Source organism: Danio rerio, chromosome 2, assembly GCF_052040795.2.
Source record: "Danio rerio strain M-AB ecotype USA chromosome 2, GRCz13ab, whole genome shotgun sequence".
Lineage (NCBI taxonomy): Eukaryota > Metazoa > Chordata > Actinopteri > Cypriniformes > Danionidae > Danio > Danio rerio.
This window is the reverse complement of record NC_141022.1, coordinates 61,275,001-61,287,708: the sequence shown is the minus strand read 5'-3', so window position 1 is coordinate 61,287,708 and position 12,708 is coordinate 61,275,001. Positions and strand designations below refer to the sequence as shown.

The 12,708-nt window shown below is 37.4% G+C and overlaps 1 protein-coding gene across 2 annotated transcripts in view; it reads right to left on the bottom strand.

The window, feature by feature from the left end:
- The window catches only part of LOC100534673 (protein unc-13 homolog A), a 185,727-nt gene that overhangs the window by 92,862 nt on the left and 80,157 nt on the right, over positions 1 to 12,708 (bottom strand). For both annotated transcript variants that reach the window (XM_087241636.1, XM_087241635.1), the window contains exons 12-17: positions 12,189 to 12,235; positions 9,565 to 9,643; positions 5,998 to 6,072; positions 5,475 to 5,694; positions 3,169 to 3,396; positions 2,725 to 2,866 (exon numbers count right to left, since the gene is read on the bottom strand). In XM_087241636.1, the coding sequence (XP_087097762.1) occupies positions 2,725 to 2,866; positions 3,169 to 3,396; positions 5,475 to 5,694; positions 5,998 to 6,072; positions 9,565 to 9,643; positions 12,189 to 12,235 (791 nt within the window). The remainder of the gene's footprint in view (positions 1 to 2,724; positions 2,867 to 3,168; positions 3,397 to 5,474; positions 5,695 to 5,997; positions 6,073 to 9,564; positions 9,644 to 12,188; positions 12,236 to 12,708) is intronic.

Below are 12,708 nucleotides of genomic sequence, written 5' to 3'. Positions count from 1 at the left end.
TGCATGATTATATGCTGGCATGGCTTTGCAATCAAAAAATGTGATTATAATGGAAGTCAATGGGGCAAAAACAGCAACAATATACCCACGGTTTTAGTTGTTGTTTATTTTTTTTATTTGAAAGCATTTTCCCAAAATATGTGTCAAATAAGATTTGTCAGCAAAAATCATTTAATTTGCTGAAACACAGAGAAGTTGTGGCCATATTAAGACTCAAAATCACCCCTGAGTGGATGAAAACATGAACAGCACACAAGGGTTCATTACAAACAAAGGGTGCGTTCACACCTGCACTTTTGTTTGGGAACCAGTCTGGTTTGCTCAGTTAGCTCGGTTCGTTTGGCATATGTGCAACCCAAGCTCATTCTGGAAACGTAGCCCCGCGGACGTTTCTGGATACCGCGATTTACATGGCCGGAGGTACGTAAAGGCCCCGTTTAGTTTTTTTTCGAGCGAACGCTGCGGGGCGGTGTGGCGCCACTCCGCCCCTCCTCTTCGCGCTCGCCGGCCGACGGCTCACCTCCGAGTGGAGGGCTTTCCCGATGCAATCAGTTTGTCCGTTTAGCTCACAGCGTTGCGTCGGCGGAGCGGAGGCCCCGGAGGAGAAGGAGGAGGAGGAGCCGGCCGCGGTGGACGATGGCCAGGATCGAGTCCGGGGAACAGCAGGTTCCGGAAATCAGGTAAGACGAAAAAACGGAATCCGAAAAATAAGGGCGAGAACACGGCGGGATCCGAAAACGCGGTCGAAATCGAAGACGAGGGCTTTTGCTTTTTTTTTTTCTGGACGGCTTTTGCGAACCGTCGCTCGGGTTTAGGGAAGGAGGAGGAGGAGGAGGAAGAGGAGGGCAGCCGAGTCGGCCGACCCGGCGGCTTTTCGAGCGAGAACGGCGCTGTATCTATCTCAAACGCTGTAAAAATAGAGCTGGTAAAATCTGTAAGGACTTAAATCACCCTGATAATTACCTATTCACTTTGCTTGCATCTGGTAAACGTTTCCGTAGCTTGATGGCAAAAACTGAGAGACTTAGGAGGAGCTTCTTTCCCCAGGCCATCAGGCTTCTAAATTCTAACCCGGTGTTACACATCACTTGACGTTACATATATATCACTGTATTAGTCATATCTATAAGCTACCTCATATTGCTGCTATTCTTAGTACTTTGTATAATTTTTTGCACATATTTTTTTCATTATTATTTAATTTTTGTTTATCTATTCTTGCGCAGTGTCTCTGGAGCGGACCTGACCTACATTTCACTGCTGGTCATACTTTGTATTATTATGTGTGTGACAAATAAAGTCAAGTCAAGTCAAGTCAACTTTATTGTCAATCAAACCATGCAACAGTACATCACACAGCAGACTGAAATTGCGTTTCTTCCATACTCCAATGTGCAATTTAAAAAAAACAAAAATATGACACACACTAGACATAAACTAAACATTTAACTAATATAGTACAAGATAAATTAAATAATAGACACTAATAAACTGTGAACAGTTACCATATATCCTATTGTTCCAGAATATGACCAAGTTGAGGTATTTATTGTAGTGCAATTAGGTGCAGTATGGCAAAAGTGCAAAGTGCAAAGTAGCAGCTTAGAGGTAAGTGAATTTTGTAAACGTGTTACACGTGCAAGGAATATTAACATAAAAACATAAAAACATATGTTTTTTATTAACATAAAAATATTAACATAAAAAAATAAAACTCTTGACTTGACTTGACAGAGACTCCCGGATGCCTGCAAACGAGTGATAATCTCCCGGAAATCGCGCGTCTCCCTCCCGGTCCTCAAGTACGTCGCCCACCCTTCTCACCCCTCCCCACCACATCCCTCTTCACTCTTCAGACACGTTGCATGCACCTTGTCAAACACCACCAAACCACCACCTCTCCTGACAGCTGAGCGGGACTCTGCAAAATAAACCGTAAAACTCTGGCCAATGTGAGAAGAGTTTACTGACATGTGACTTTTAGTCCGATTAGAAACTTTGCCGTGTGAAAGCGAACTGCTCCAAGAGCAAAGAGCAACACTGTAACAATTGTAATCTCTGTTTCAGAACAACTGAATCCCTTCACAGGTGTGAAAGCAGCCAAATACAATACAAAACAATCCAATTAAATTAAAGAATTTACTCAAAGTAAAATTTTCAAAAGTAAAAAATGTTAGAACTAAAAACTAAAATCAAATGAGCATATTGAGCAATAAAACAGACAAATACACTAATAAAAATGACAAAAGAATTTTAAAAAGTGCAGAAATTCTGCCTAAAATTAAAATAAAGAAAAAAATTCAATTCAAATCATGTAAAACTGTGTATTAGTGTTAAAAGGCCCACACGGAATCTGCGCGCACAGAATTCTGCAGATTTTTCGCAGATTTTCCGCAGAATTACGCAGATTTTTAGCCCATTATTAATTCTGTTTATTTACTTGAGTAAATGTGTAAATCTGAATTTATTCAGTTTTTATTCAGTAATTTATTACTTTTTATTTAATATATTAAGGTTTTAGTTATGATACTCCATTGGATACTCCCAAAATAATTCCGCAGAAATCCGCAGATTTTTACCAAAATTCTCCACAGAAATAGCAGAAAACGTCCGCAGATTCCGTCTGGCCCTGGTGACGAGTCCTCAATAATAATTATTTATTTTATTTTTTAGTACAAAACACAAAAGATTTCCCACAACTGAAGCCGTTTTTCATGCACTCACAAGTGAAAGCTCTCGTCCCAGATGGGGTTGAGGTTTCCGTAGATGGTCTTGGTCCTCTTCTTGGTTTTACCCACCTGTACAGTGACGTACGGATCACTGGAGCCCGTCTTATCCTTGGCCTGCAGACCCTGAGCACAGCACACTGACAGACAGACACACACATAATGATAAAGCAACATTTCTTTAACGGCATATCAGACTGTTCATTTCTGAAGAACTGAGTGACTGGAGTAATGAACTCACAGGTATAGAAATCACAGGAATTAAATCATGTTTAAATAAATTAAATTAGAAAGTTATTAGTAGTTAATTAGTGATTTTAAGTGAATAAAAGTTTTACAGTTTTTGGATTTATTAATTTACTGCACAATATATCATTTCAGCATGGATATGGCAATCTGTGTGTCCTCAATAGTCACTCTGTCCCACATTTGTTCTCTTCACCTGTGATGCTGATTTTAGCAGACCACTTAGATGTGCCGTCCAGGACGCTCTGCTTGATCTGCTTCATCTGTGTGCCGTGGCTGGCTTTGGGTTCGTCAAACACCTCCTGGATCAGCTCGAATATCTCGGGTTTGTTGCGCTCGCGGATCTTCATGCGGTCCTTCAGAACCATGATGATGTTCTGCGTTCGGTCCTCGGCTCCGTGTTTGGAGCTCTTCTCAGCCGCTCCTGAGCATAAAAACAGCACAGACGCACTGAAATACATCCACAGACACTGTGCGAACAAATCAACTGAGTCAATGTTTCAATGATGTATTTATTAAGACAGCGTCTTGCTAAATGACTTTAAACAAAGCAGACATTTTTTGAACTAGTCAGTTAGAGAGTCAGTTGCTGCTTTTGAATGAGTCAGCTGCTTTAAACGAGTCATTTGAGTGAATGATTCATTCATAAAGAGAATCAGTTGCAGTTCCTGAATGAGTCAGCCATTTTGAACGAGTCATTTGAGTGAATGATTCATTCATAAAGAGAGTCAGATGCTGTTTCTGTATGAGTCAGCTATTTCAAACGAGTCGTTTGAGTGAATGATTCATTAAAAAAGAGAACCAGTTGCTATTTCTGAATGAGTCAGCTGTTTGAGTGAATGATTCATTCATAAAGAGAGTCAATAGGTGTTTTTGAATGAGTCAGCTGCTTTGAACGAGTCATTTGATTAAATGATTCATTCATAAAGAGAATCATTTGCTGTTTCAGAATGCGTCAGCCGTTTGAGTGAATGATTCATTCATAAAGAGAACCAGTTGATATTTCAGAATGAGTCAGCTGCTTTGAACGAGTCATTTGAGTGAATGATTCATTCATAAAGAGGGTCAGTTGCTGTTTCTGAATGCGTCAGCCGTTTCGAAAGAGTCGTTTGAGTGAATGATTCATTAATAGAAAGACTCAAATGCTGTTTCTGAATGAGTGAAATATTTTGAACGAGTCATTTGAGTGAATGATTCATTCATAAAGAGAATCAGATGCTGTTTCTGTATGAGTCAGCTATTTCAAACGATTCATTTGAGTGAATGATTCATTCATAAAGAAAGTCAGTAGCTATTTCTGAATGAGTCAGCTGTTTGAGTGAATGATTCATTCAAAAAGAAAGTCAGTAGCTATTTCTGAATGAGTCAGCTGCTTTCAACGAGTCATCTGAGTGAATGATTCATTCATAAAGAAAGTCAGTAGCTATTTCTGAATGAGTCAGCTGTTTGAGTGAATGATTCATTCAAAAAGAAAGTCAGTAGCTATTTCTGAATGAGTCAGCTGCTTTCAACGAGTCATCTGAGTGAATGATTCATTCATAAAGAAAGTCAGTAGCTATTTCTGAATGAGTCAGCTGCTTTCAACGAGTCATCTGAGTGAATGATTCATTCATAAAGAGAATCAGTTGCTGTTTCAGAATGCGTCAGCCGTTTGTGTGAATGATTCATTAAAAAAGAGAACCAGTTGCTATTTCTGAATGAGTCAGCTGTTTGAGTGAATGATTCATTCATAAAGAGAGTCAATAGGTGTTTCTGAATGAGTCAGCTGCTTTGAACGAGTCATTTGATTAAATGATTCATTCATAAAGAGAATCATTTGCTGTTTCAGAATGCGTCAGCCGTTTGAGTGAATGATTCATTCATAAAGAGAACCAGTTGATATTTCAGAATGAGTCAGCTGCTTTGAACGAGTCATTTGAGTGAATGATTCATTCATAAAGAGGGTCAGTTGCTGTTTCTGAATGCGTCAGCCGTTTCGAAAGAGTCGTTTGAGTGAATGATTCATTCATAGAAAGACTCAAATGCTGTTTCTGAATGAGTGAAATATTTTGAACGAGTCATTTGAGTGAATGATTCATTCATAAAGAGAATCAGATGCTGTTTCTGTATGAGTCAGCTATTTCAAACGAGTCATTTGAGTGAATGATTCATTCATAAAGAAAGTCAGTAGCTATTTCTGAATGAGTCAGCTGTTTGAGTGAATGATTCATTAAAAAAGAGAGTCAGTTGCTGTTTCTGAATGAGTCAGCCGTTTGAGTGAATGATTCATTCATAAAGAGAGCTAGTTGCTGTTTCTGAATGAGTCAGCTGCTTTGAACGAGTCATTTGAGTGAATGATTCATTCATAAAGAGAGTCAGTTGCTGTTTCTGGACAAGTCAGTTGTTTTGAACAAATCATTTGAATGAATGATTAATTCGCAAAGAGAGTCAGTTGCTGTTTCTAAATGAGTCAGCCATTTGAATGAATCATCTGCATGGTTGGCTGCTGAAGGACAGACTCACTCTGCAGGCAGTCTGCGTTCAGCAGGTCTTGGCATTTATCGTGGCACTTGACACCACACTCAGAGCAGCGCATGCCCTGGCGCGCGATGCCCCACAGCAGACCCTCACACTCGTAGCAGTAGGTGGGCGTTGTGGCCGTCCAGACCTCGAAGTTGTGCGGTGTGGTGCAGGAGATCGGGTAAATCAGGGCCTGCAGCGTCTTCTTGTACACATGACTCTTCTACAGTGGCACAAACACACACACACACACAAACACACAGAGACACATGTGCACACACAGACACAGTTTCAAGGTTTAAAGTTGTTGGAAGAAAGAAACATAAAAGATAAAACTGCTGATTTATGGATATTGTTTACAGTGTACATAATATTGAAAATATTTAGATATTTATTTATGTATTTATTCATTCATTTCAGACAGGTATTGTATCTTTTATACATATTTTTAGTTTCAGGTTGCTTTTATTGACCTGTTTAAATGTATGAAATGTTAAAGGTTGATAAACAGAGTGGTGTCACTGACCAGCTCCTCATTGTTGAGTGTACTGGAGGCCATAGCAGATGTGATGCCGGCCTTTCGAGAGTTCTGGACCAGAGACTGAAACACACACAGGAGAAAAAGAACACACACACACACACACACACATTACACCCAGGGCCGGAGCAAGCTGAACTGTCGCTCTAGGCAAAGACCATCAATCCTAAAGTGAAAGCGTGGTGGGGGGGTAGTGTCGCGGACGCCGCCCTAGACACGGATATAACTGAGGGCAGGAGAGGTGAGGGTTGTGTCGGGGTCGCCGCCCTCTGTATTCTGCTGCCCTAGGCGGCCGCCTAGGTCGCCTCTTTGGATGCGCCGGCCCTGATTACACCTCAAAACACCACTAAGAACAATCTCTGCTGAACTCTCCTACTTCATAAAGGCATAGTTCACTTATAAATAAGAATTTTGTCATTATTCACTCTAGGGCTGGGCCGATAAACCATATCATATCCAATTGCGATAAAATTTATGTCGATAACCAGAATTTTCTGGAGACTCTCAACCGAAATGTACGGTTACCTGTTCAGCATGGCATGATCATAGTTAGATTGTTACCCTTTGTTTCTGGAGTAAAGATGTTAGGCCTCTAAAATAGACTTACCTCCACTTTACATCTGCCAACGACAGTTTTTCAGAATATCATATTTTATATTGTGTATCATAGAAAATCAGAATCTGAAAACAGTCTGAGTAAGGTGTGATCTGTTTTTGTTCATAAGCATTAATTTAAAATGTTATTTAATGAAGCGTCTAATAGTCACAGTTGGGATACTCAGTTGGTATAACTTCTATTGAAATATACAGTTAAAGTCAGAATTATTCGCCCCCCTTTAATTTTGTTTTTCTTTTTTAAATATTTCCCAAATGATGTTTAACAGAGCAAGGAAATGTTCACAGTATGTCTGATAATATTTTTTCTTCTGGAGAAAGTCTGATTTATTTTATTTCGGCTAGAATAAAGGCAGCTTTCAATTTTTTGAAATCCATTTTAAGGACAAAATTATTAGCCCTATTAAGCTATTTTTTTTTCGATAGTCTACAGAACAAACCATCATTATACAATAACTTGCCTAATTACCAGGGCCAGACGGAATCTGCGGATGTTTTTTGCTATTTCTGCTGAGAATTTTGGTAAAAATCTGCGGATTTCTGCGGAATTATTTTGACAGTATCCAGCGGAGTATCATAACTAAAACCTTAATATATGAAATAAAAAGTTATAAATTACTGAATAAAAACTGAACAAATTCAGATTTACACATTTACTCAAGTAAATAAACAGAATTAATGATGGGCTAAAAATCTGCAGAAATCTGCGGAATTCTGTGCGCGCAGATTCCGTGTGGGCCTACTAATTACCCTAACCTGCCTAGTTAACCTAATTAACCTAGTTAAGCATTTAAATGTCGATTTAAGCTGTATATAAGAGTCTTGAAGAATATCTAGTCTAATATTATTTACTGTCATGATGACAAAGATAAAATAAATCAGTTATTAGAGATGAGTTATTACCACTATTATGTTTAGAAATGTGTTGAATAAATCTGCTCTCCGTTAAACAGAAATTGGAGAAAAAAATAAACAGGGGGCGAATAAATCTGACTCCAACTGTATATGGTTATCGTTAAATATGCAAAGAAATTATCGAGATTGCAGCCCTGATTTCCTCAGCATTTACAGCTTGAATTCCTTTTTTCCTGCAGAAATGATCAGTTTTACAGCAGCACATTATAAAATAAGAATTTCATAAGACTTAACACAATTAAATGAGGATCAATCAATGATTCATTCATTTTGTTGTCTGCTTAGTCCCTTTTATTAATCCGGGGTCGCCTAAGCGGAATGAACCGCCAACTTATCCGGTGAGTTTTTACGCAGCGGATGCCCTTCCAGCCACAACCCATCTCTGGGAAACACCCACACACTCACTACGGACAATTTGGCCTACCCAGTTCACCTGTACCGCATGTCTTTGGACTGTGGGGGAAACCGGAGCACCCGGAGGAAACCCACGCGAACGCAGGGAGAACATGCAAACTCCACACAGAAACTGAGCTGAGCCGGGGATCGAACCAGCGACCCAGCGACCTTCTTGCAACAGTAGGTGGGCAACAGCACTACCTACTGCGCCACTGCCTCACCTCTAAATCAATAATTTATCATCCAAATGAATGTGCTGCAATATTGTGGATGTGGTAGAGGAGGTATAATGTACTGCTTTAAATTGTAAATGCAAAAACTCAATAAATAAATATATATTAAAACAAAATACACTATATTAAGAAACAAAGCCTTACCATAGCCTGAATCCAGAGAGCAGAAGTGAAGAAAACAGGATAAAAACTCTGTTAGTCACATATACATGATCTTAACAACAACAACGGCAACAACAACAACAACAACAACAACAATGAAAAACACTAATGTAGAGCTCTAATGTGGAGCACTGAAATGCCATTTTAATTCTCTGTATGTCTGTACATGAGGCAGAAATTACAATAAAGCTGACTTTGAGTTTAAGTACACTACCAGACAAAATTTAAGTACACTACGAGACAAGTACACCACCAGACAAAAGTCTTCTTGTGGATCGCAGTTGTAAGAGCAGCGAATAATAACTTTACTTCTAGTTGATGATGTGGAAAAGTGTCAGAAGGTGGATTCCTCTGTTGAATCATCTGTTGATCTGCATCCCAATCATCACACTGCAGAAGACCTACTGGAACCCTCATAGAGCCATGATTCTCACAGAAATCAGTCAAGTTTGGTGAATGAGAAATCATGGTTTGGGGTCACATTCAGTATGGAGAGATCTGCAGAGTGGATGATCAACATCAACAGCCTGAGGTGTCAAGACATTTGTGCTGCCCATTACATTACAAACCACAGGAGAGGGACAATTCTCCAGCAGGATAGCGCTCCTGCTCATACTTCAGCCTCCACATCAAAGCTCCTGAAAGCAAAGAAGGTCAAGCTGCTCCAGGATTGGCCAGCCCAGTCACCAGACATAAACATTATTGAGCATGTCTGGGGTAAGAGGAAGGAGGAGGTGTTGAAGATGAACACAAAGACTCTTGATGAACTCTGGGAGTCCTGCTGAACGCTTTCTTCTTCATTCCAGATGACTTTATTAATCAGTGATTTGAGTCATGTCAGAGATGTATGGATGCAGTCCTCCAAGCTCATGATGGAGTCAGACACAATATTCATTCTGTCTCCACTGCAGCAGGACTTTATATTCTATACTGGACATTATTTCTGTTCAGTGATGAGACTTTAGTCTAAGCAGAGTCAGATCTTATTGTCTTAATGAAATCATTAATAATCAAGACATGATCATATTTTATTGTGCTCAAATAATTGTAATCTAGAGGCCTTTACCTTTCATATAAGACACTTCTGATACCAAATAATCAACTAGAAGTCCAGTTATTATTTACTGTTCCTAAAACTTGGATAGGCGACATGACTTTTGTCAGGTAGTGTACATTTTAAATGACAATAAAGTTTGTCAAAGTCAAAGTTTGAGTGTTTTTGGTGTGTTCTCACCAGATCTCGGACCAGTGGAATGGTTTTCCTCTTCCTCAGATCCGGCATGCTGTCGATGCTGTACAGGGCTCCGCCCATGCTTCAATAAAAACATCAACATAATGTCGCATGTAAAGTAATGTGCAGAAAGACTTCATCAGCAGTGTTTGTTCCTCATCAGCATTATAATCATCATCTCTACAACTGAATTACTACTAACACAATCACTGTATATTTCATTTCAGAATAATAATATTATACAGCTATTGTTGCTTTTTTACATTTATAGATTCTTAAAAAGTAAAATTCTTCCTTTGTATTTTTGTCTTGTGATTTATGTACACTGCAAAAAATGCATTTCTTACTTAGAGGTTTTGTCTTGTTTCTAGTCCAAATATCTATAAATTCTTAAATCTAAAAGCATTTAGTAAAGCACAGTTTTTTCCTAAAACAAGCAAAATACTCTGACAGTGGGGTGAGCGGAATAATCTTGCTTTCACTTTGAAATATATTTTGCTTACCCCATTGGTAGCTTATTTTGCTCATTTAAAGGAAAAAAGTCACTTTATTTTATTTAATTTTGACTTATTATTTCTGAATATTCAGTTGGAGTCAGAATTATTCACCCCCTTTGAATTTTTCTTTCTTTTTTTAAATATTTCCCAAATGATGTTTAACAGAGCAAGGAAATTTTCACAGTATATCTGATAATATTTTTTCTTCTGGAGAAAGTCTTATTTGTTTTATTTCGGCTAGAATGAAAGCAGTTATTAATTTTTTAAAAAGCATTTTAGGGACAATATTATTAGCCCCTTTAAGCTCATTTTTTTTTCAGATAATCTACAGAACAAACCATCATTATACAATAACTTGCCTAATTATCCTAACCTGCCTAGTTAACCTAATTAACCTAGTGAAGCCTTTAAATGTCACTTTAAGCTGTATAGAAGTGTCTTGAAGAATATCTAGACTAATATTATTTACTGTCATGATGGCAAAGATAAAATAAATCAGCTATTAGAGATGAGTTATTAAAACTATTATGATTAGAAATGCATGGAAGAAATCTTCACTCCGTTAAAAAGAAATTGGGGAAAAAAATTTAACAGGAGGGTGAATAATTCAGGGGGGCTAATAATTCTGACTTCAACTGTGTGTGTATGTATATATATATATATATATATATATATATATATATATATATATATATATATATATATATATATATTTTTTTTTTTTTTTTTTTTTTAACTGCCTAGAAAATGTTTCTTTCTTTACTTTTTTTTTTAGAAACAAGACTAAACTCCTAAATAAGAAAAGCATTTTTTTGCAGTGTAATGTTAAAATAAATGTATCCTAACTGAATTGACTTGAAAGTTAAGATATTAAATCAAATAAGTGCATCAAAAATGCTTAAAACGAGAACAAATATCTGTCAGATTATAAAAACAAGATTATTTCCTGAACTACTTTGCAGATTTGTCAACTTAATTGATTTTTAAACCTTTATTTTAGAAAACAAACACTAAAATCAGTTTTCTTCTCCAGCAAATGCATCTCAAATTTAGGAATGTTAGGATATTTGCACAAATAAATTGCATTCAAAGTATATATTTCATGCAGTAATATTCATTAATTCATTTTCTTGTCGGCTTAGTCCCTTTATTAATCCGGGGTCCCACAGCGGAATGAACTGCCAACTTATCCAGCACATTTTTACGCAGCGGATGCCCTTCCAGCTGCAACCCATCTCTTGGAAACATCCACACACACGTTGACACACACACCCATACAATACGGACAATTTAGCCAACCCAATTGACCTGTACCGCATGTGTTTGGACTGTGGGGGAAACCGGAGCACCCGGAGGAAACCAACGCGAAGGCAGGGAGAACATGCAAACTCCACACAGAAATGCCAACTGAGCCGAGGATCGAACCAGTGACCTTCTTGCTGTGAGGCGACAGCACTACCTACTGTGCCACTGCGTCGCTTATGCAGTAATATTAGTATTTAATCTAATACTAATACTAATAGAATTATAGCAATACAGTGCATTCGTTTAAGAAGACAGACAATATCTTACATTAATTTTCTTCTTCAGTAAATGTGTCTCAAATCAACAAAAATGTTTAGATATTTGCAAAAAATTATATACTTCATACATTCACTAATAATCAAACCCATTATTATGAGTGAAAACTCAGCTATATTATTAATATGAACTACTGTGATGTGATAAATGTTTGTTGTTTGCTTGTTTGACTTTATTAAAGGGAAATCCACACGTTACAGCATAGCTTTCCATACTAAAAACAGATAAAATAAGATACATATAAACACAACAATACAATAGCATTCATACTGCACACCTTAGTTCCAAAAATCACGAGTAAACACTTGTACATATCTAATCACTATTACAATTCAGCACAACTCATCTAGTAGACTTTGGTTAATCTGATCACTGCTGGTAAAAATGACCTCCTGTATGTTTCTCTGTAACACCGGGGTTGAATTAATTTGCACTAAAAGAACTTGCACACGCTTGGAAATGTGAGTGTTAGTGAACCAGATGAACATGTTGGCTGATGTATTTGTGATAATTGTGCTGATATTAGAGATGAGCTAAACTTTGTCTTACCCTCCTTTACCAAACCACAGAGACTGAGAGTCTGTTTCTCCTCGAGCCTGAGAGAGAGAGAGAGAGAGAGAAAGAGAGAGAGAGAGAGTTTTATGAGCTGATAATCACTCTTCAATAAGAGTCTAAATAGTATCTATATTCACAACAAACATGGCAACAAACAACAACAACAAATAATTTCATACACAATAACAACTTGATAGCTAACTAAAATAACTACAATTTTAAATCTGAAATAAAAATACAAATATTTATCAAATGTGACAATTGAATATGGCTAATTTATCTACACACACAAACTCACACAGTTTTGAAAACTATTTGCCAATTCTTTTTTTAAACATTTCCCATGTGATGTTTACTGGAAAGCAGATATTTCCAACACATTTCAAACATAATATTTTTAGTGCTGGGCAAAAATTATGATGATTAATCACATCCAGCATTAAAGTTTGTTTTGATTTAATATTTATGTTATAAATGTTTTTAACTATTTTAGAAATAGTTTTGTTTCTATGCA